The 23,564-nt window shown below is 34.8% G+C and overlaps 2 protein-coding genes and 1 long non-coding RNA gene across 3 annotated transcripts; 2 read left to right on the top strand and 1 right to left on the bottom strand.

Annotated features, from left to right (window-relative positions):
- Positions 1-473: 473 nt before the first annotated feature.
- Positions 474-9,983, top strand: LOC101737658 (uncharacterized). Its single transcript, XM_004932626.5, has 3 exons — positions 474-616; positions 7,964-8,224; positions 9,390-9,983. Exons 1-3 carry the CDS (start codon positions 574-576, stop codon positions 9,419-9,421), a joined length of 336 nt encoding a protein of 111 aa, XP_004932683.1. The 5' UTR covers positions 474-573; the 3' UTR covers positions 9,422-9,983.
- Positions 9,984-14,832: 4,849 nt separating this feature from the next.
- Positions 14,833-20,114, top strand: LOC134201094 (uncharacterized). Its single transcript, XR_009976273.1, has 2 exons — positions 14,833-15,134; positions 15,631-20,114. It is a non-coding gene; the product is annotated as an uncharacterized LOC134201094 (long non-coding RNA).
- Positions 18,561-23,438, bottom strand: LOC692945 (kazal-type proteinase inhibitor). The gene is made up of 3 exons (NM_001046785.1): positions 23,388-23,438; positions 21,458-21,661; positions 18,561-18,928 (listed from the first exon to the last, which is right to left on the bottom strand). The coding sequence occupies exons 1-3, from the start codon at positions 23,413-23,415 to the stop codon at positions 18,870-18,872; spliced, it is 291 nt and encodes a 96-aa protein (NP_001040250.1). The 5' UTR covers positions 23,416-23,438; the 3' UTR covers positions 18,561-18,869.
- Positions 23,439-23,564: the final 126 nt, after the last annotated feature.

Genomic DNA, 23,564 nt, shown 5'->3' with positions numbered 1-23,564 from the left:
GTAGTAGTTAAATATAACAAAGGAACGAAATTTCATTTTTGCCTAAACATTAAATTTTGATGTTATTATATATGAATTAAGTGGTATTTAAGCGCTTATTAAATAGATTAAACATATAAAACCCAAGAAAAAGCTATTTTCAGATTAATAAGTTCAAGTTGCTTCCGCAGCTAACGTGAGCCTTAAATCAATGTCCGTATCAATTAAAACATTAGTTAAAGATTAAGAATAAAAACAAAAGCAACAATCGCCTCGCAGTTTATCTATTGAACGAAAGAATGTTCGCTCTCATTTGAAAGTCGCTTCTGTTATCTGTAGTCCGTCCTCGGGCCGTGACAGAGGTTATCGCTTCCACCACCACCGATCGCATCCCCCCTTCCTTCCATCCTGGAACACGCTTCGAGCGTTTCTGATGCACCAGTGAATCGATAAGCCGACACCCATAAACATCTGTGCGCCTGAAAACGACAATTCGCGCGTTTTGGTAATTAGATAAACGAGCAACGTTCGTATTTCGTATTAAGACTATCTCGTACGCTGTGCGGTGGTGTCTGTATTTGGACTCAGTTGGAAATGTTAAGCGGAAAGGTTTTTGCTTGTATAGTTTTAGTGACTGGTGAGTACTTAAGTTCTATTACGGTAGGTAGTTTAAAAACAATTCAATGAAATCACCGTTAGGTATTTCATTTTCCTGCTTATAATCTTATGTATTCATTAATAGGTCATAAAGGATTTCCCTGTGTACTAATTGAATAGAGCGCGTTCGAAACATACCATCATATTTTATGTAAAACTTCCCTGAGTTAACTGAACAATTGAATATGCAATTTCCAAAAGGGCACATGTCGCATATTTTGTTAAATACGTTTTATTCATATACATGTAGGTTTGAGGCTTACCTACACCCATTTTAAATAATTCCAGTAATTTTCAATTGCTAATTAACACCAAAATATATCTCAAAAGTTAATATTTTAAATTTTACACTGATTTAGAAAATAATCAATTTTTTTTCATTTCCTGAACATTTTACAATTTCAGAGATGTGCCCTTTTCAAAATTGCATATTCAATTAAACCTTTGGAAAACTAAAACAGTTATGATAATTAGTTCATAAAAGCAGCAGATTACATTTTTAAAATTAGTTTTAGATACTCCTTTGAATTTCGTCAACATTGAACTAGGTACGTTTGATACCAGAAATATTAGTTAATTATTTTTAATTTAACCTCGAAAAGCTTTTTTTTTTTAATTTATCAGTCCTGGGCGCTCTTTCTCCATCCCATTATTCTATCTACCTACCAACCTCTTTTCAATATCAAAACCATTACCCATTTTTGGCGCAAGTATTTATAACATTAAATAACAACAATTTAACAAAAACTATCAAATACGGACTGCGTCTAATATATTAGACTAGCTGGCGTCGTGATCTATAGGTTATCGACCACACGCCCACTGTGAAGTAGGGCTGTGAGCATAGACAATACACTATACTCTATAGAGTTGTAGGTAATATTAATACAAAGAAGGTAGTATGTAGCTTGTAGTTTAAAAAAAAGTAGAATCGAGTGTCATTTTTGTTCTTGGAGAAGATTAACAAATATTTTGAAAGCTTGTAACTATGGTACACTTAAGTGAACATTAACACAAAGTAAACACATTAAGTTTACAATGCTTACAAAACATTAGAACCATTCGTGACCTAGTGAAGTGAGTGAGGCGAATATGCATTATGCATGCGATTATGCTAGAGTTCAAATCCTCTGCGAGTTATCAAATTTATAGGTAAATAGATGTTCCCTAACACATGTTCCTGAATAACTTTCATTAAACCTACATGTTTTTTTTAAGTTGGTGACGGGATATATTGATTGACTGCATGGGCTTGTAATACCGTCCTATATATTCCTGCCATAAAGTTTACATGGGAAGGTTCGAGGGATTATAGAATATAGTATTATTATATTATAGAATATAGGGATAGATATAGAATATAGGGATTATAGGTTCGAGAGAGTATAGATTATAGAATATAGTCGTTATTTAATAAACAATTTGAGCTTTAAGTCGCATATCAAAAAAGAGTGACGATATAATATTACCTATGCAATTCGGTAACTGCTCTTTCCTAATTACCCAGAACGTAACATAAACAGTAGAGTTGAATATAATTATTAGATAAAATCTCGGAACTGCAAATCTTCTATTTAACGTCTATATATATTTAAATTTATATGTGAGGTAAGCTGTATTATTTTCTTGGAAAGCTTCAGTAATCATAGTACTGAATAGAGTAAGGAGACAATGTTATTAATAGTACATAATACAGTAGAAGAGTGACAATTTATGACAGCATTCTACCGAGAAATTGAGGTTAGCGGGCTAATACTACTGGTGTTCTTAGAGTATGATCATACTTGTCTAACGCAGCTTTGAGATAAATAAACAGGATGGTGGTCCCCACCTATGTGAACTTGACCACTATTAGGGACGTGCGATAATGAACTTAAGCAAGAACTAAGTTAATAGGAGGACTGCTACAGCTTTTATGAGCCCAATAGTTACTCAGGTTGGCCATGGTCACATTATCAGTTTTTTTTATTGCTTAGATGGGTGGACGAGCTCACAGCCCACCTGGTGTTTAGTGGTTACTGGAGCCCATAGACATCTATAACGCAAATGCGCCACCCACCTTGAAGTATAAGTTCTAAGGTCTCAGTATAGTTACAACGGCTGCCCCACCCTTCAAACCGAAACGCATTACTGCTTCACGGCAGAAATAGGTAGGGTGGTGGTACCTACCCCTGCGGACTCACAAGAGGTCCTACCACCAGTACATCCTGCTTTTTTATTTTTCTTAGAATGCAGGCGAGCACCCGTTCTGATTACCGAGGCTCATAGACATCTACAATGTCAGGGGCATATCTGTGCCATCTATCTAAGTCTTTTATATCATAGCGCTCAGCAAACATCTTGAAGGGGAATTACGATAGACGAATATTATTCAGAGCATTTTGCCTATTTCTATTACATCCACATTTCCAAAATTTTTATGTCTCAGCTCATTCAAAAATTAGTTTTATCTCTACCTTCCCCGAAATTGACCGTAGCTCACAACAAAGCCGTACAAATTAATCTATCAGATCACGAGCACTTCTCTATGAAAGAAAATATTCCTTGAATAATGGACATTTTCATTTACGAGCACTTCTCTATGAAAATATTCCTCGGATAGTGGACATTTTCATTTACGAGCACTTCTCTATGAAAATGTTCCTCGGATAGTGGACATTTTCATTTACGAGCACTTCTCTATGAAAATATTCCTCGGATAGTGGACATTTTCATTTACGAGCACTTCTCTATGAAAATATTCCTCGGATAGTGGACATTTTCATTGGCACCACACAATTTAGCTCGTAATTTACATTATAATTAGCCGTCCAATCGATCACAGGACGCAAACGGACGTCAAAATGCAATTTAATTGCCTCGAAGCATCATTATTTCATACGCACTGCATGGCAGACGACAGTTAACGACTTTGAGTTAATTTTAGTTTTAATGCAGGATGTGTGATCGTTCTGCGCGTTTAATTATAGCTTTTGCCTCATTGAGCTTCCATTAAGGTCCGAGATATTGTTTTGAGTATTCACGTTGTAAAACTATATAATAAATTTGCTCATGAATCTGTAATATGTATTTCTAGTATTTTCTTTGGCTTTCGCGAATCGTAGATGTAATTTAAACTAATTTTACGGTTTAATCTATAGATTAGTTATAATACATAGATTACTTATAAGTAGTATACTAAATAGTCGCTATCATAATTACCTTAGACTTTAAAGATCATACATAGTTTTTGGTGCTGATTGGGGATTATTTTATTAATACTAGTCAGACCTAGGTCTGCATTTTTGTGACTATCCATTAATAATTGGGTAATATAGAACAAAGCCTGGAACTATATATATACCCACTACAATCCACATCGAACTATTAACCATTGCGACTACCCTAAAGTTGTATCTAGGTCCAACTCCGCATGTATTGGACTAGTTACATCTCTTTGACAACTGTTCTCCAAGCATTGACCTTTTGCTCTTTGAGGCTCAGAAATTACGTAGTATGCGAAGAGCTGTTTCCTCCTGCTCCACTACTATTAGTATCAAAGGCGGCAAGAGTATAAACCCAACAACGACTGCGACTGACATGGATCGCATGTGACAAATCCTGTTGCGGTATCTGCAAGTTCGCTCACTTCCGAAGCCTCGCTTGTGCACGTCCCTTCTCAACTTACAGCGTCATTGTATGAATAACAACTATCTGTTCAAACTGCTTACGCGCCACCATCATACGTTCATAGTACTAAAACGAAAATCATCTGTGTAGTGCCAAAAACAGCACGACATGGCACGTGCAAACAAGCGTTAGTTTTTAATTATTGGAATTATAGTTGTTAATTGTACCCAAATAAGGCTCTGTTTGTAAAAACCGAACAGCGGAGAACGTTCTGTATATCTATAAATTTATATCCAACTAGCTGACCCGGCAGACATCGTAGTGCCTCAATCGATAAATAAAAGACCTAAGCTTTTGTTACAAAACTTAAAACAAACAAAAGCAATACCTACGTCCGACGGGGGACACAACAAAGGGAAAACAAAATTGTTATTTTTATTTAATTCCGAGCATTTTCATATTTATCTACCTTTTAAACCTTCTCTGGACTTTCACAAATAATTCAAGACCAAAATAAGCCAAATCGGTCCAGCCGTTCTCGAGTTTTAGCGAGACTAACGAATTCCTTTTTATATATATAGATTACATAAATTTATAACCTATCGTATAATTAATTGTCATTTCACAAACATCGGCAGTCCCGGAGTTCAGCCATGCGGCTTTCAGTCTTCCTAGCAAATTCAGATACTATTTTATTTAGACGAACTATGAAGGAGCTTAGGCTCAATTGTTGTCCAATATATGCCGGAGTTCATAACCAGCACAATGTGACTGCAGGATATGTTGTGAGTGAGATTGTTCCGGGTGGATATTTCGCGACAATATTAGGTAGGATTTAGTATAGTGGGCTTACAATACAATAATCAGGCAACTAAGAAATCTGATGATTCCGATACTAAATTCTAATGTTAGTCGAGCGAAAGTCTTTCGTAAGCACTAACTTATAGCTAACAAAAAAGATCTAAAGCCTTTTTAACCTATATAGTTAGATTAATATTTTTATCAACTTTGTATTGGATTTATGATTCACCAATACAACTATATCCTTCAACATTTCGTTGAATAATTGATGTGACTCAGACATTTATAAATTATTATTAAAAAAATACTTTGTCTTCATAAACCATCCCTATTTAAAAAAAATATTGTTGTTTCCTGCGTTGCTTCCGAACCACAAACACGTCAAACTAACAATAAACAGAATAAACAAATATAGAAACATAACTCTGAATTTAACATTCTTTTTGGTATAGTCCCTAATTACTTTACTATAAACGCTGTAATAAAATAATCCAAAAGTTTTGTTCTCAATAATCATTGTACTCAATAATTACCGAATAATTGGGCCCCTATTAAAGATGCCATAAATCATTAACAATAAAAACAATATCAATATGTTTACCCTATATTCTAAACTGCGCAGTTTTATAAAAATAATGCAAGAAGAGATATAAGAAGAGAAGCTGTTTTGGGTCACTGCACGATTCGATAAAGATAATAATATGAGGAGCGGCACGCGACTGTGTTACACAATTACTGCTTCATTTGTTAGTGTTAATTTGCATTCGATGTAAAAAAATGCTTTCCGAAACAGTTGGCCATCTATTGAGCAGAAGAGTTCCGGACATATCTGTGTGCTTAGTGTGAGTTTTTTAACGTTCTCGATAGCGTAAAAGTTAACCCAAATTTGTATACTATTGCGCCAAACGTAGGCAAACCTTCCAACTCCATACAAATTTGAGTTAACTTTTACGCTATCGAGACCGTTCAGAAACTCGTACTAAGCACACTGGTCACCTAAGTCCATACACAACACTATGTGAATTGTGCTATCCGTCTCGAAACATTATTAACTCGAATATTAAGCACGGTATAAAGGTAGATGGATCCTTCGAGCCGGACCACAATGGTACTGCGTAGTAGAAATAAGCAAGATGGCGGTATCTACCAGTAGTCGATTGCGATACGATCATAACATTAAATCGAAATTTAAACTTTCTAAGAGTTAACATGAAGAGTCTGTCGAGAAAGAGAAATCTACGTATTAAATTACGGTCTTCTTATTTAAGAAGAACTCGTTAGGTATTAGAAGAATATAAAAAAGTGTTATTCATTTTACTAGACAACGCCATTAAACAACGAACAATTAGCAAATAGAAGTAAATTTAACAACCTAAAATAATGTGTCACGTAAACTAAACCGCATCGCGTAGTAGATTCCTCAGAAAATGTTGACTACGTAGGAACGTTTAAATATATTTTTATTAATATTCGATAATTAGACAAATAACAAATAATTCCGTTGCATAATAATTGAGGATAGATAATATTGAATAGCTGTAATCACTATTATTAGTGATGATGTTACATGTTTACACAAAATTAAGTAAATGAGAGGAGGCGTGGTTGTGTCATTGTTTACGTATGAGCAATGTTGATAGGGCACAGCGTTCAAAGTATAAGCTTTGACGATATTTACATATTTATTTGTATACAACTAACGGAATTTTATAGAAATGACTAGAAAATTGGTATTCCTTTTATTCATAGGTACTATGGAAAGTACACCATAAAAACGCGACCTGACCTAAGACTGACCTAGAGTATCATGAGTTAGGTCAGTGCCTAAAATTAATTAGATTATTTTATTAAATCTATAAATTGTTTAGTTTGCGTTAAAAAAATTGTTTCATCACCATCCCGCTAATGACCGTTAACACGAAATTCATGAGATTACTGGGAAACATTAGGAAAATAAATAATGCCGATTAGATTGAGAGGTCAAGTAATACGTCACGCAACGATAATTCTCAAAACCAGAACGGAATAATACGTGAAACGATTAATAGCTCATGTGTCCTTTTTCTTATCAATTTTAAATTTAATTTACATTTCCCGTAAAAATTCCCTGAAAAAATCCATGAGTTAATAGAGTTTCTTTATTAAATTATGAACTTTTATTAATTAGAAATTTGTTTACACATTGAATTTCTATGCTATATACAACTGTTTCAATTGTATATAATAAAGTAAATCCGCATACCATATAATATTATTGATCGAAGGCTTCACCTTATATAACAACCGGTTATATTATTTCAAATTTACAAAGAATCACATTAAATATTATTTTATGGACACGAGATTTCAGATAGCGTAAAATATTAAATTACATTTGTATTAATTAAATGGACAATTCGATGATAGTGGCAGATATTCAATATTAAAATGTATCTTTGTCATTTGAAAATTATAATACTTTAAGAAATAAAACTTTACCCATACACTATGTTTTCCATTACGTGGAGACATTACATTCCATTATGTTATAGGAAATCTGAAAGTGGCACCTGCGATAGAGAAGTTGACAAGTGCGCGTTTGGGATGGTATGGACATGTGATGAGACGAAATGAAAATGAGGTTGGTAAGAAAATGTTAACTATGAATGTGGAAGAATATAGAGGAAGAGGTAGACCCAGAAGAAATAGACGGATTACGTGAAAGACGATATGGGTAAGAGGGAAGTGAGCGAAGAAATGGTATATGATAGAAAAGTATGGAAGGAGAAAACATGTTGCGCCAACCCCAGGTGACTGGGAGTAGGGGAGGATAATGATGATGATATGTTTTCCATTACGTACTTTTTCATATTTTGCAATACGTATAAATAATAAAACCTGTCGTGATTATCTCTAAATTAAAACCTCAATATTACAGTATGGATAAAAGCCGACTGCGCCAGTCTACCGTTCATTCCAACGAGATTGGGGAGCGTCAAAGAAGTCAGCGCACCGGATATGAGAGCCCCGGGTGAGCTGGTCCGAGCGAGGGTCCGCGAGGGGGTGCCGCCGCCGCTGTGTGCAGGGCGGTGCGTGGCCCCGCCGGCAGGACCAGTATGCGCCTTTGATGCAGCCGGAACGGCGAGGACATTCGCTACTCTATGTGAACTCGAGGCTGTTTCGTGTCGCGAAAGCACGTGTAAGTAGCTAAACAATATTCTCACCTTTTGGTAGGACCTCTTCTGAGTCCGCGCCGGTAGGTACCACCACCCCGCCTATTTCTGCCGTGAAGCAGTAATGCGTTTCGGTTAGAAGGGTGGGGCAGCCGTTGTAACTATACTTGATACCTTAGAACTTATATCTCAAGGTGGGTGGCGCATTTACGTCGTAAATGTCTATGGGCTCGAGTAACCACTTAAGATCAGGTGGGCTGTGAGCTCGTCAAACCATCTAGGCAATAAAAAAAACACAACAAGTACTCTATTCCGACAATCGTTAGTCATAATACGGACGTGCAATTTTATAATTCTCGCATTAGTTGATTACTTGTTCACATTATCGTATCATTTTGACCTTTCATGTTTTATGAATCATTTACGAACCAATGTTTTACTTTGTTAGTGTAATGCGCTTCGATTCGCATTTGGACGACCTCTTTGTTTGCATAGATGTTGATGGACTTATGGAGGTTCTGGTGTGAATTGATTACACAATTGTATGTCAACACCAACACATACATAAGGTCAAAGTCTTCGTTGTATTATATCTAGTCCTTCTTCTTCTTCTTCTTTTTCTCCAGCTTATCCCACTGTGTGGGGTCGGCACAGCGATTTTTTCTATTCCATTCTCTTCTATCAGCCGTCATCTTAACACTCACTCCTCTCTCTCACTCATATCGTCATTCTCACACTCCATTCATGTCTTCTTCGGTCGACCTCTTCCACCTCTATCTTGCACTACCATTTCCATACATCTCCTAGTCACATGCATTTTCTCTCTACGCATCACATGTCCCTATTAATTTGTTAATTACCAGGGCTATTTTCACGCTTCCTCAGACTTTCTCGCCTATTATATCTAGTCCTTCATCCGATCTTAGGTTACTATGACAGATATAATTGCTCATTTTTTATTTTATGCAATGTTAATTTTGTTCATAAAATGAACATTGTATACTTGTGTAATAAAATTAATAAAATGAAGGTGAATAATCAAATGCTATAATTTTAAAGGGTGGGACATTTTTTTAAACAACACATTTCGGAATTCGAACTCAGGTCTCAAAATAGATAGTAATATTAACATTGGGGTGGTTGTGCATGTTCAGGGGATTGTTAAAGCTAAATAGTTTTTTTTCGTTACAGATTACGCCGTCACAAGTTTGGGAGTTTGCTGAATAATTTAGAAATTAAGAAAATATGATTAAGTTTTAGTGCCATTTTTATGGAACTTATATTTGTAAGCCCATCTAATATTACGATAGATCATTTACATTAGTTAATTGGCAACGTACTCAATGGAAAAAATTTATTTGTGTTTTACGTAATTTTAGGGATAAATAATTTTAATCAGTATATATTTGCACACGTCGCGTCTTTCGTAATAATTTGATGACAATACTCATTTGTTTACATAGTTCCTAAATTAGCAGGTCACCATTATTGTATCTTCTTCAAATGTTAAATTACATACTTAATGTTTGTTTGGTGATTGTTTACAATATGACCACTCATGTGCATGCATGAATAAATTGGAATACCTACGTTTAAAATCAAACGCTTTCCTTTATCTATGGTGTAAAACCTCTAATTTTAAGGTTTTGATAAGTTTTGGTAAGATTTATTATATTAAGTATTCATTTTGATAAGTACATTATGATATGTGTAACTGTTTAATTACACGTAATAAATTAATGAAATTATGACAATGACAATAAATAAAGTTCTGTAGTAATAAAACGATTTGTTTAATTCACTATTCGACAGTGCATTTAGAGTCCATTAATATTTCGAATTTAATTTTTTTTTTACTTTTTTTCTACTTTGAAAAGGACGTTTGAATATTATTATTATGTGTTTTTCTTAGAAGTTTTTTCTAGGAGAATCGATTTTGAGGACTCTTTTTTTATTTGAAAACTTCGCATGTTGTCCAATTTAAATACTATCAAGACATGATCAAAAGTTTTTGAATTAGCCTTAATAATGCACTTAAGCTTGACTTCGACTACACTGATGATAATCTCATTTTATTTTGTTGAAGTCAATATTCTTTCTTGAAAAAATGTTTATGTGTGTGACAAAACCTGTGATTAAATCACTACAATACAAAGGTTTTTTAAAACACTTTTACACTTAAATATGACATCAATTTAACAACATGTAAAGGACAATGCCAAAAAGTGGGCCAACTTCATGACAAAACTATTTGTACTTGAAAAACTATGAATTATTTTTTCATGTTGTTTAGTTTATGTATCAACATTTCTTTCACCCTGGCATTGTTTTACAAAAAAATAAATTACATACCGTAAAATGGGGCGATTAGGGACAAATTCCAACTTTATGAGCAATTTTAAGGTAGTTGTTGATGTATATAATGCTATATCAGGATCAAAATGATTGAGTCTTGGGGGCATCTTTGTTGTCTAATTTAAAATTATACAACTAGCATTCCAGTTTAAGCAAAAAATGCAAAAATAGGTGTAATCCCTATTTACCCGAAAATTGCGGTTAATTGGGACGTAATGAGAAATTTGCTAGGGTTGGCACTACTTTTATTTTTATATATAGTTTTAATTTATTTATTTATTTAGATGCGCCAACAAAGTGGTCATCAATAAAAAAAATTTAAAAACTGACAAAAGTACATGGCAGACATCACCTCAATTATAGGTGCAATCGACAGTGCATTAACAACAAATATATATATATATATATATAGTGGGCTTTCTTAGAAACGGTTTATATTTCTCCGTTCTTGGTAAGTACTTAGGGGCTGATATTTCTATCTGGGTTAAGAGATTAGGTGTGTCGGTTATTCCATGGATTAATCAGATGAATACCCCCACTCTGAACAAATATTAAATATTTTATTATGTATTACTTAGACATTTTTGTCCACCTTGAGATTTCATTGATCTTGTTACATGTCTCTGCAAAATCGACTTACTTATATTAAATTGCTTGTCTATTTCAACTAAAGACTTATTCCCAATTTCGCTTCGAATAAACCAGATTTTTACCAACAAATTTAAAAAATATTGTTATAACTACATAGACAACCCTACAAACCTGTACCTATTTATACTTAGGTCGTTTCCATTTCACGTATTCTCATCCCAATCGACCCCTTTTTCGTTGTTATTTGTACCTAAGACGTCCCCAATATCCCCAAAAGCAACAGATTTTTACATGTATTTTTATTTAATCAAATACATTAAAACCAATAACAACTGAGACTTACCTTTAATATATATGCTGGTTCAAACACTAAATAACGTTTATAAATCATAGTCGTCTTCTATTATTATCAAATAAATAAAAGAGAGCAAAGTTTCTAGCACTAAAATAATTACCACCACAGGAAGTTAATTTAAAACGCGATTTTTTATAAGTTAGCAGCTATTATCATGCATATTCAGAGTTGTTTTGTGAACTTTCAACATTCTACTATTAAACTACAAAAAATGGAAGATTTTGAAACGAATATCAAACTTATATTGAGCGTCGAAAGATTTTCCCAGTTTTTTCCCGATTCGCCTCTCAATCCCTAATCGCCCCATTTTACCGGTACTTGATAACATCCCAAAACCATAGAGTTACTATTCTAACTGGAGTGCTTACTTCGTTTGACATAAAAACTAAAAATATACTTTATGTCTATGGCTTAAAGTTTATTTTTAAATAGCAAAAGATGTAAGGAAAAACGGTCTGAAAAGAGAATGATTATTAAGTGGTGGTGTCCCTCTCGCACATTTTACAAACAAAAAGCAGTGTTGCTAGCTTAGCGGATTTTCCATAAAATCTCGGAATTTGGACCCCCGTCTTAGTTATCAAAAATGGCTTTTAGTGGTTAGTGGATTTTTTAGTAGCTTGGGCGTTGTTGAAAATTATCGAAAAGGTTAAAATCAATCCACTTTACAGGATTTTAAACATTTTATGACAATAATATATCTAAATACATATTATTTAAACGATGTGACTTAAACTTAACTAGAAAATGTTGCGAGAATTTAGAATTTCCATCAACGTCAAAAATTAAATTGGTTCAAAATAAACGTACAAAGTTATGGTGAAATTAGTTTCGGATGATGACAATTTATTAAAATAAATTATATAAGAAGTATTGATTATATGATATATATTGATTTTTAATAGAACATCATATATTAATAAAACTTATTAACAAAAAAATTATTGTTCTATATTAATAAGAACTCTGTTTAATGGAAAATTTAATGGTAGGTACGTAGATTTCTGATGGTTTTCATGTTGAATTTGGTGGAAAGCCAGATTAATTGTTGGCATCACCGAAAAAGAGCTATGAATGGATTAAAAGAAAAATGGCGTCTATTTACGTTTGTAGTGCGAAGTTAAAATGGCACTGATACAGCTTGTGGCTTGTTTTTTTTCGAAAATCGTGAAAGTTTCCGTGTAATCATGGTGAACACTTTTAATGTAAGTGGTTTTAAGCGAGAATCCTCTCCAGTTTGTGGAATATCCTTCCATATGTCAGATTCATTGATAAATTTTTACTAGTGTGAGCATATATTTTTAAAATGTGAGATATTTTGTCTCATTATAATATTTAATACCATTTGTCTTGTAAATTGTACTTAATCTATGTCATATACTAAATTTGAAAAAACAATCGTGAAAACTATAATTTTGCAATGTATTTTTCATATTATAAGAGCCATCACGTGGTATTTTTTGAACTTTTTTTATTGTATTGAATAGCGTCGCACGCAAGCATGTATATCATTTGCCTGACGTTAAGCGAACGAGGAGGATCTTCTAGTAAATATGACGTTGGAATTTCTGGAAAATGTCCTATATAAAGGTCAAACAAGAAGAATCAAGTACTCAAACGCAAGAAATAAAAAATACCCCGAGAAAAGCAAAATTACGACAAGATGTTAAGGTATTGAAACAAAAACTTAAAAGTCGCGAAATAGTGATTGTAAATATAAAGTCGATTTTAGATTTATTAGAGAAAAATGGCGATTTTTAATTGAATTGAAATTTAAATTGCGAAATTTTAATGATACTGATGGTCCACTTAGATATTGATTAAAATAAATTATGTATTTCGTTGAAAAAAAAAGAATTTACTTAAAATAGAGGAAATGTTATATTATAAGACTACAGAAAATTAACTGAACTTAATAATAATAATATGTATAACCAATATTTTGTAAATAGAGATCAAGTACTATGTGTATCGTGTTATGTGTATTGACTTGTCATTTAAGAGTTATTTAATTGTCTACATATAACAAATAAATGAATTTCAGTTCATTTCATTTTATTACCCATTGTGTTTTATTTCCTAAAATGTAACTAGTAGACCTAATATACACGTGTCATGAAAATAGCACAGAAGTAAAAATACAAGCAATTTTAAATCAATTAAAGATGTGAATGTAGGAAAAGAGCACCCGATATGCGCAGACCATGTCTGTTCAGTGTCTCACTCAGTGTGTCAAATATTAATTTGCACGGCCCACTTAGCCAGTACATTAAAGTAGGAATTGCGTAATTAAGTTCAACATAATATATTATTTAAGTCGCGGTTGAGTATTCGGACGTTAAACATGAGTTTGTGGAAGTTTAAGTAATAGAACTGAGGTAATGATGTTTATAATAAAACTCAGTGCTAGATTTTCGACAACGCAGCAATTTCCAAAAAAAACCGTCGAAAAAAATCACCATGACGACGAAGCAATGTTTAGAATTGAATTTACATAAATAAAAGGTTGCAAGCACGTGTTTTGTATTTACATAGGGTTACACAGAATTACTTAAGGTAAATTCAAAACTGATGCATGTGTATAATTTTGTCCTATAATTAAATTATATATGGTCACCACATTAGACAAGGACACCGCGACCAAAAAGTATTCTCTTTCGAGACCGATTTCTCGGCATTAGACAGCACTCCAGTTGTAGGTACATATTAACTCCATGCCCAAAACTGAGTGCCATAGTTTTTAAATTCGCCAATAGACAAAGGGAAAATTAGCCCATACAGCCTTATAGTAAACTTATATGCTGACAAACGAAAGAGTTGTCTGTGACTTGAACAACAAATTTAAAAAATTGCTAATGGTTATAATTCACAGACTTTTTAGTTTATTGTTGTTCAATTCAATATTTATGTATTGTAATAATAATTATTACTTAAAACCATGATTTATTTAATATTTTTAGATATTAATGATTCCATTAGTAAAAATCTCAATGGCCTACCATTACTCTATTCTTATTATATATGATCAGAGAGTTTTGGCAGCAAGCGTAGTGACGCTTCACTCGGGTTGCTGCCAAAACTGGTGAAGTTTTATTTTATGTTTTTTTAATAGCTTATTGTGATGTATAATATACAAATTGGGTGTTATTTTGTGTATTAAATGTCAATAATCGTTGTTCACGATTATTGAGGCATTGGAATAAAACTGTGGCTAACATAGCAGTGACTGTTTTTTTTTTCAAGATAAAAGGTCTGCGGAAATTCACGCTCACTCAATGTGCTATTCATCAAGTTGACGTCAAAACTCCCAAAAAGCAATAAAAAGAAATACACCGGATTTTTATTAACATAAAAATTATAACTATGACAGCCTAGGCTGTATAGGCTACGCTCTTTGCCTGCTTGTTGGCGAATTTAAAAACAACAACAACAACAATATCTATATAAATATATTTTATTATTATTATGCGGATATAATAATAATAAAATGTACCTAAGGGCTTATTTCTAGCAACATTAACCACAATTAACTTATTTAATATGTACTGTAAATAATGATGAGCGATTATTGATTTCGAAGAAAACAATTAACAACTTAATTTTAGTTGCAGAAAAAAACAGATTTCTCTTAAGCCTGGGTAAGAATATAAAAATCGTTTTCTGAATATGAAACGATATTTCTTTGTCTATCAAATTAAGTTAAAATCATCATCACCCGACAACTTTTTTTAGGGGCCCAAACGCCCATAGAAAATGGGCATTGTCCTTTTAAGCTGTTTTAACTTTAAAATACCTAGTCGAAATGTAACAAAAATTTGATATATAAAAGCGACAGCTTAGATTATGTTAATGGATGTCGATTGTAAGTGAAGATCACAGATATAAAAACAGCGAATAAGTTTTATAATATGAACAAAACTACTTTGTAAAAAATGTATAAAATATGCATAGCTGTTTAAAGTCTAAACGCACCTTCGATAATATTGCTGGCCTTGACAAATCATAAACGTCTCCTTAACTCACTTATCCATTAAGCCTTTACGATACACTAGATATCAATGGCTTCTTATTTACGTTTAAATATCTTAAGAATATATACTCCATTTCAGAACATAAAATACATTTTTATTTCAGACGCTCATTGAATACTGTCCAATATAAATAAACTGGACAGTTGTTTTAGCATTTCTAAATAAACATTTCGAAAACAGAACAAAACTAGGGACACAGCTAAGTCATTGTCTACTGCTTTGTGCTCTGCGAAAACCTCGTTTGAAGACAGATGCATCACAATGTTCATCGTGAACATCAGGAAACATCGTGAACTCCGCTCGAGCTCATTTCAAAGCTAGGTGGTACGTTGCAGAAAGGATCTCCCATCTCAAAACTCACCCCGGACGAACGCAGTGGTTCTAGGTAAGTTTGGACTCTGCTCCGGCGCCAGGCGGTGTGATGGTAAAGACGAGATGATGGGTTCATCTCAAATAATTATTCAGAGCATTCCCCATGGAATACCAGGTCATCGTTCTCGTCGAACCCGTCGCTGGGGACTAAGGGTTCGGCGAGTAAATTAACCCACAGACATAGCTTACTGAGTTTTAAGCCGGATCTTCTCAGTGGGTCGCGTTTCCGATCCGGTGGTAGATTCTGCGAAGCACGGCCCTTGCTAGAGTTCGTGTTAGCAACATCGTTAGGTTTAAGCTCCGTGAGCTCATCTACTAGTTAAGGTTACGCTGATATGGTCTCTCTAGACCATCCACTTAGGTAGGAAAAAAAAACATGGAAGATACAGTGGAAACATAGAGAAAACTGAAATTTCTACATCGACCCAGACATTCCAAACAATCGGTGAGAATGTAATTATCGACAATCCGAGCAGCCCTCCTCTTTATGGAGACAAATCGAAGTAGCTGGTATTTGGAATCTCGCCTGAGCAACCTATTTTGACGATTCCAAAGTTCAAACCAACAGAGACTTGAAAATACTAATACATAGTTGACATTTTTATTGAAGTTGATATGTGTTATGATTGATTTAGTGTGTTTTTCTATGTGATAAATCCTATGGAACACTAAAAAATACCTAAGTTTATAATTAGTAAATGAGCATTGTAAAAACATAATTACTGCAAAGGCGACAAGCAGTCTAGTTGCATACGATTGCTTCAGCTAGGTCATATGTTATCAAAATGATCTAATTCGTAATAATTAACACGACCAGCCTAAGTAAATATGTCGTAAGCATCATAATCTATTTTGCACACATGTTCAGATCAATACTCAAAAAGGATTATAAAAGGTACTATATAGAAGAGAACTAAAAGACTACTGAAAAGACGCTTAAATGTGTATAAAATTCGTGGACTACGTGGTTGAATATTATTAACATAAAATATACATACATATGTATATAGGTAGGTAGAACAGAGTTATAGCAAAGTAATAGTGAAATATAGAATTTTTGCTGCTAATAAATAACCTCGAGGAGTTTACTAGCTTTAATGGACCTGGGTGAAAACAAAGAAAACACGTTATTTCGGATCCTCCGAATCCACTATTGATGCTTTTAACCATTCCAAGCACCAGTCACCGTTCTCGTCGAACCCGTCGAACTCGACGAAGATTTTGGCGAGTAAGTTAATTCAGAGACACAGCCCACTGAGTTTCTCGCCGGATCTTCTCAGTGGGTCGCGATTCCGATCCGGTGGTTAGATTCAGCGAAGCATTACCGTTGCTAGGGCTAGTGTTAGGCAATTTGTTAGGCTGAGCCCCGTGAGCTTCGCCTACAGGTTCGGTGAAGTTGGTAGAACCTCTCGAGTTTACCAAGATAGATAGGCATAATAAAAAACAAAGAGCTAATGGAAACTTATACATTATGCTGACACCATCATCAGCAGTTCTTACTCTCAGTTTTTACTTCAGTGGAACTCTTTCATTCCCGATCCTGCGGACAGAATGGAAAGCAGTCGACGTCGCCAAAAACACGTCATCTCGGATCCTCCCGATCCACTAACGGTGCTTCTAGGTACTTCAAGCACCGGTCACCGTTCTCGTCGAACCCGTCGCTTGCGACGAAGGGCTCGACGAGTAAATTAACTCCCAGACACAGCCCACTGAGTTTCTCGCCGGATCTTCTCAGTGGGTCGCGTTTCCGATCCGGTGGTAGATTCTGCGAAGCACGGCTCTTGCTAGGGTTCGTGCTAGCAACGTCATCAGGTTTGAGCCCCGTGAGCTCACCTACAAACGTTAGGGTTACGCTGAAATAGCCTCTCAAGGCTCTCAGCTTAGGTAGGAAAAAAAAAAAGGAACTCTTGTTCCACTAAGGACGTAAATTACAATATATTTTTTTGCGTAAATGGGAAATCAAACTTCAGAACCACCTGGTGTTAAGTGGACGCCGAAACCTATAGTCATCACAGAGATATCGGATCGTCACATCTCGGTTAGCTTGTTAGCTAACCCCGTTCGTACTGGCTGAGCTCGTGCTTGCCCACCCATGACCACCACCAGCAATCCTCCCATACAAAACAAACAAACAGCAACCTGTTGTGCTCAACCCGCATCTATTTCTGTTGTGTATTTCTGTGTCTAATTTAAACTTTGCATTTTTTACATATATGTACTTACATATTTGTTTATAATGTCGCTAAAATGCATTTTCATGAGAAATATTATTTCTATTACAGTTAAAAATAAAATCCTGTCTAAACACGATGGTCACGGCCCTCAGCAGTGAGGAAATAACGTGAGGAGGAGGAGGTCATTGTATGCCATGTTTTTTCGTCTCGAGTTTCTTATTGTCATTATATTAATACTAATACTATTTCGGACATCTCGAATACTTTAGGGTTTTGTGCAGCCCTTGACAACGCAAAAAAAAATAGGCAGCGGCTTAGCTCTGCCCCTGGCATTGCTAACGTCCTTGCGCGACGGTAACCACTCACCATCAGGTGGACCCTATACTTGTCTGCCTACAAGGGCAATAAAAGTTACCTGTACTAATTAAGCCACAAAACATTAGCTATGAACACATAACATTATTAGATTTTAAATACAAAACAAAAGTTTTGTTAAAGCTTTTAATATGCGCATACATATAACGAGGTAATTATTGTATTACTTATTAAAGATAATTAATTATTTCGTTTACAGTGACTACATTTCTGTTTAAACGACGTCAAGAAAACGTAAAACATTTTTGATTTTTTTATAAATACAATAACAACAAAAAGTGACATCGTTAATTGATGTTGCAATAAAAAAATTCCAATAGAAAGCAAGTTTTATATGCCAATATTACGAGTATAATTTATCGAAAGCAATGCTGTTAGTACCTACTATAAACAACGTGATTAATTATTGTTTCTTCAGTGTTCAAGAGAGACGGATGCCATCTGATCCAGGACACTGGCCTTGGCTGATCTTGCGCAACGCTGTAATGAATAAAAATAAAAATATTAGTAATATATTTTTTTATTGCTTGGATGGGTATATATATATTTTTTTATTGCATCTACAATGTAAATGCCGCCTTGAGACATGGGCTGTAAGGTCTGACTTTTAACAGTACAACGGCTGCCCCGCCCTTCAAACCGAAACGCATTACTGCTTCACGGCAGAAATAAGCAACGCAGTGGTACCTACCCGTGCGGACTCACAAGACGTCCTACCACCAGTAAAAGTAGTAGTAGCAGTAGTTATTAATTATCATTATAATTGTCGTAATGAAATGCTCTCACATTCTCTTCTGGGCTCGCTTAACCTCAGACTAAATTAACTCGATGCCTTGATCTGATGTTTAAACCAATAATTTCCTTATGGAAATCCTGATGATTTTACCAACGATCGTCGCTTCGTTCCAACCATAACACTTCTTTATTGGAGAAACTGCTTCGAGCAATGTGATTGGACCTCCATCTTAAATTACGGTAGGCAATTTGGTGTACGGTGCGTTGCTTCCACAATGTGGCTCAGATGAACGCGTTAGCATTATTGGAAACGAAATGAAAAATCGACTAGGTATGTATTAAAAAAATCATATTTTCTCAAAAACAAAAATAAAACTGATCACATGTAATTGGGCCGCATAGCACCAAGCAATATTTCAATGAACAATCGATAAATAATCCAATAGTTTAGGTCTTAACGTGGGTTCGTCTTAACTCGTCTACGGACTCCGGTAAAAACAGTTTTCAGCACCAGGACCAGTGCATCTGATGCCAAAAAAATAAATAAATAAAATAGGTATTTTTTCTTATTTAACTCAAGTATTGCGGATTACCAAAGCAATAAATAATAGTATAAAGCCTTTTTTTTCAATAAATAACACGGATCTACTTTAAATGACATTCCTATTCAATATTTAAATCCAAAGTAATCCAAACAATGCAGCGAAAAACAAGTTACTGCCCGGAACAATGTCATTGTGAATTACATCACCGTCACGGCTTCATGCCTATGCGAATTTGATATAATCTATTGTGTTATTTTGTGCAACTTTTAAATACATTTTACAGGTACAATAATTCATAGAATTTCAATTCAATTTCAAATGTTTTGATGCTTTATTTAATGTAGAATGGAACACCTAACAGAATTATACATCTAAGTCCATCATGAGCTAGACGTGTTTGTATTTGCTATAATAAGAACTAAAGCGAGACGCTAAGTTGCCCTAATCTCCAGTGACAGTTTAAACCTTCGATTTTAGTTTAAACTATGATTGATATTATAGGCCTTAATCAAGAAGGATACTTAGGTCAGCTGTGAACACAAGAATAAAAATAAGGTAGGACCAATCGTTGCTTTCAGTGAAATACATATTTACTTTTACTACCAAAATAAGAGTTTAGTGTTCTTGTGAATTACGGTAAATTACCTACAATTAACAAAAAAAAAAAAAGGTCACTGGTCACTCATGTCAAAAATACATTTTAGATGGGTTTATTAATTTCATAATTAAATCTTCATCCAAAATATGTTTTTTTTTTATTGCTTATATTGGTGGACGAGCTCACAGCCCACCTGGTGTTAAGTGGTTACTGGAGCCCATAGACATTACAATGTAAATGCGCCACCCACCTTGAGATCTAATATCTCAGTATAGTTACAACGGCTGCTCTACCCTTCAAACCAAAACGCATTATTGCTTCACGGCAGAAATAGACAGGGTGGTGGTACCTACCCGTGCGGACTCACAAGTGGTCCTACCACCAGTTTAAATGTATATTGAGCTCTTACATTCCTGAATTAAAAATCACAATAGTTAACAACGTTAATCGTGTAGTATCGTCCCTATATTGCAACAATATCGGACGGAAGTAGTTCTTACTGGAAAAAGTGAGCTAATACTACGTGATTCACGATTAAGGGCACCAGCTAACAACGTAATGTAGTTACTAAAGTGGAACCAACGAGATCAAAACAGGAAATGTCCAATTCTAGAGGAAAACTTCAATTAAGGTGATACAATAAACTTGACAACGTAATGAAAAACGTCCTCCAAGAACTCCGAAATCGAGTAACAAGGTTTTTTAGACCACGGTAATTTATGAATTCCTTGAAAATCATACAATTACGGTCTGCAACGATAAATGAACGCCGATAAAGCACACTCGGCACACAACAAATTAATTTTTATGCTTCTTGAAAACTGAAATATATATTTAAATTCTATTACTTTACACTAATTACTTTGTAAATATATTATACTTTTTTTTATTGCTTAGATTGGTGGACGATCTCACAGCCCTGGTGTTAAGTGGTTACTGGAGCCCATAGACATCTACAACGTAAATGCGCCACCCACCTTGAGATATAAGTTCTAAGGTCTCAAATATAGTTACAACGGCTGTCCCACCCTTCAAACCGAAACGCATTACTGGTTCACGGCAGAAATAGACAGGGCGGTGGCACCTACCCGCGCGAACTCACAAGAGGTCCTACCACCAGTAAATACTTACTATCTTTGTGTTCGCAATTGTAGTTGTTCATGACACACTCGTTTCCGAATGACTTGGGTTTCTCTCCTGTCTTTCCAGCGCAGATAGGGTCAAGATTAGCTTTGGTGCAGTCATGCATGCAGGCCTTCTTGCGCTCAGCATCAGCCTTCACCTGCTTCAGGTCCAGCTTGTCGGGACGGCACGACACCGCCACGAACAACACAGCTGGAATTGTTTAGAAAAATCTCCTAAAGCCTTGTGTTTACCAGTTCAAGAGAACGTTAGCTCGTTATTGATAGAGGAAGTCGATAGTGTTTTATTAAGGAAAAAATCGCATATAACATGAACAACGTAGATCTAGGTTCTGCATTAATTTACTTAAATGATATATAAATTTATCGTATTTTTTCCTGTTTTCCCATTCTTGTTTATTCTTAAATTTACTAAAAGCTAGTTACATCACTATACGATCAAAAACGACACCTCGAATTATGCCTAATTAAATATGTGCAGGGTTAGCCCTAATCATAATTTCAGTGCTTCATTGAGTTTTAACATGCTTCTATTAGAAGTATATATCAAAGTAATTGTGACCAACACCAAGATTTCCAATGAACTTGAAAATTTGGACACATACAAGAACCGAAGACAATCCAATGATCTTATACTTTGTCTTAAGGTCCTAACTAGGAACTGGGATAACGATACATTATTTTTAATTAATAATTCGGTTTGCTGTTAAAGCGTGTTCCCTTTTTGTTGTTTTTAAATTATATATTTTTAACAATCACCTAAAGAAATTCAATACTAAGCGAAAGAACATTTTTAAAATCTACGAAAATAGAACAATTAAATGTTCGTTTGATAATCACTTTTTAAATCCCTATTCATAACTACTAACATAAGTTGTTGGTTTTGACAAAATAATTTAAACGAAAATTAAATTAATAATTTAAGTATATTGATTATTTTATGTTTTACTGGTATAGGCCACAAGGTGTTAATACCACCGCTTGCTATGAGAGATGAGGTCGTTCACAATTTTATGAGTACCTAATTGCTGTCCCACCTTTCAAACCGGAGCGCGTAATTTTGGGGCAGAAATAGGCAGCATAGTGGTACCTACGGCATTAGTCATGAGTAAATTTGAGCACCTTACTGAACAAAGCTTACTGTTTATTTAAATCCAATTAAGAGTCTCCGGTCCCTCATGAGAGGTCCGCTTGATGCTTATTGAGAACATGAGCGCATTCATACGGTTTTTTTCATTGCATTGAAAGCAATTATTATGTACGTACTAACTGAGAGACTGAAAAAATGCGAACAAGGTACTGACGAAAACAGCAAAGTATTTTTTTCCTACCTAAGCTGATAGCCTTGAGAGGCTATTTCAGCGTAACCTTAACTAGTAGTTGAGCTCACGGGGTTCAAGCCTGACGTTGTTGCTAACACGAACCCTAGAAAAAGCCGTGCTTCGCAGAATCTACCACCCGATCGGAAGACGACCCACTGAGAAGATCCGGCGAGAAACTCAATGGGCTGTGTCTGTGGGTTAATTTACTCGTCGTGCTCTTCGTCGCAAGCGACGGGTTCGACGAGAACAATGACCGGTGCTTGAGGTACCTAAAGCACCGTTAGTGGACCGAGAGGATCCAAAATGACGTGTTTTGGGCGACGTCGACTACTTTTCATTCTGTCAGCAAAGTAATGAACCAATTTTAAATTTATAGTTTTTCTGGAAATGGAGTTCATTCTACGCAGAAATTTCAAATGAGAAACAAACAATGTATGTCCTTACGTTGAAATCAATAGAACATTTCATTGCAAAACTGTTGAATTAATTGTGGAAAAAAACTATAGCTCCGTTGCATAACGTAAAACACAAAAACAATTTAATTAGCACTATCACTAGGCAATTTTATGAACAAAAATAAGATAAATATAATCTTACCGAAAGCACAGAAAATAATGGTCTTCATATTGGAACGAAACTGATGAATTCGGTGGACCAACTTGCACTAGACTCCGCGAAGCTTGAATTCTCGGACCTTTTTATAACCTGTCCGAGTGTGGAGGAGGTACCAGCACCGATAATATCAAACAGACGAACAACTAGTGAACAAAATCA

The sequence above is a fragment of the Bombyx mori genome, chromosome 23 (assembly GCF_030269925.1).
Source record: "Bombyx mori chromosome 23, ASM3026992v2".
In the NCBI taxonomy this organism is placed as follows: Eukaryota; Metazoa; Arthropoda; class Insecta; order Lepidoptera; family Bombycidae; genus Bombyx; species Bombyx mori.
Note: the sequence above shows the minus strand (reverse complement) of the source record. Positions and strands in the feature narration are given on the sequence as shown.

Bases quoted from the DNA above. Each gene is read 5' to 3' on its own strand.
- LOC692945 (NM_001046785.1), bottom strand. From the start codon at position 23,415: ATGAAGACCATTATTTTCTGTGCTTTCG. The intron at 21,662-23,387 runs GTAAGATTATAT...AAACAATTCCAG, and splicing joins CATTATTTTCTGTGCTTTCG to CTGTGTTGTTCGTGGCGGTG. The intron at 18,929-21,457 runs GTAAGTATTTAC...TATTCATTACAG, and splicing joins CAATTGCGAACACAAAGATA to CGTTGCGCAAGATCAGCCAA.
- LOC101737658 (XM_004932626.5), top strand. From the start codon at position 574: ATGTTAAGCGGAAAGGTTTTTGCTTGTATAGTTTTAGTGACTG. The intron at 617-7,963 runs GTGAGTACTTAA...TCAATATTACAG, and splicing joins TTGTATAGTTTTAGTGACTG to TATGGATAAAAGCCGACTGC. The intron at 8,225-9,389 runs GTAAGTAGCTAA...TTTTCGTTACAG, and splicing joins TTCGTGTCGCGAAAGCACGT to ATTACGCCGTCACAAGTTTG.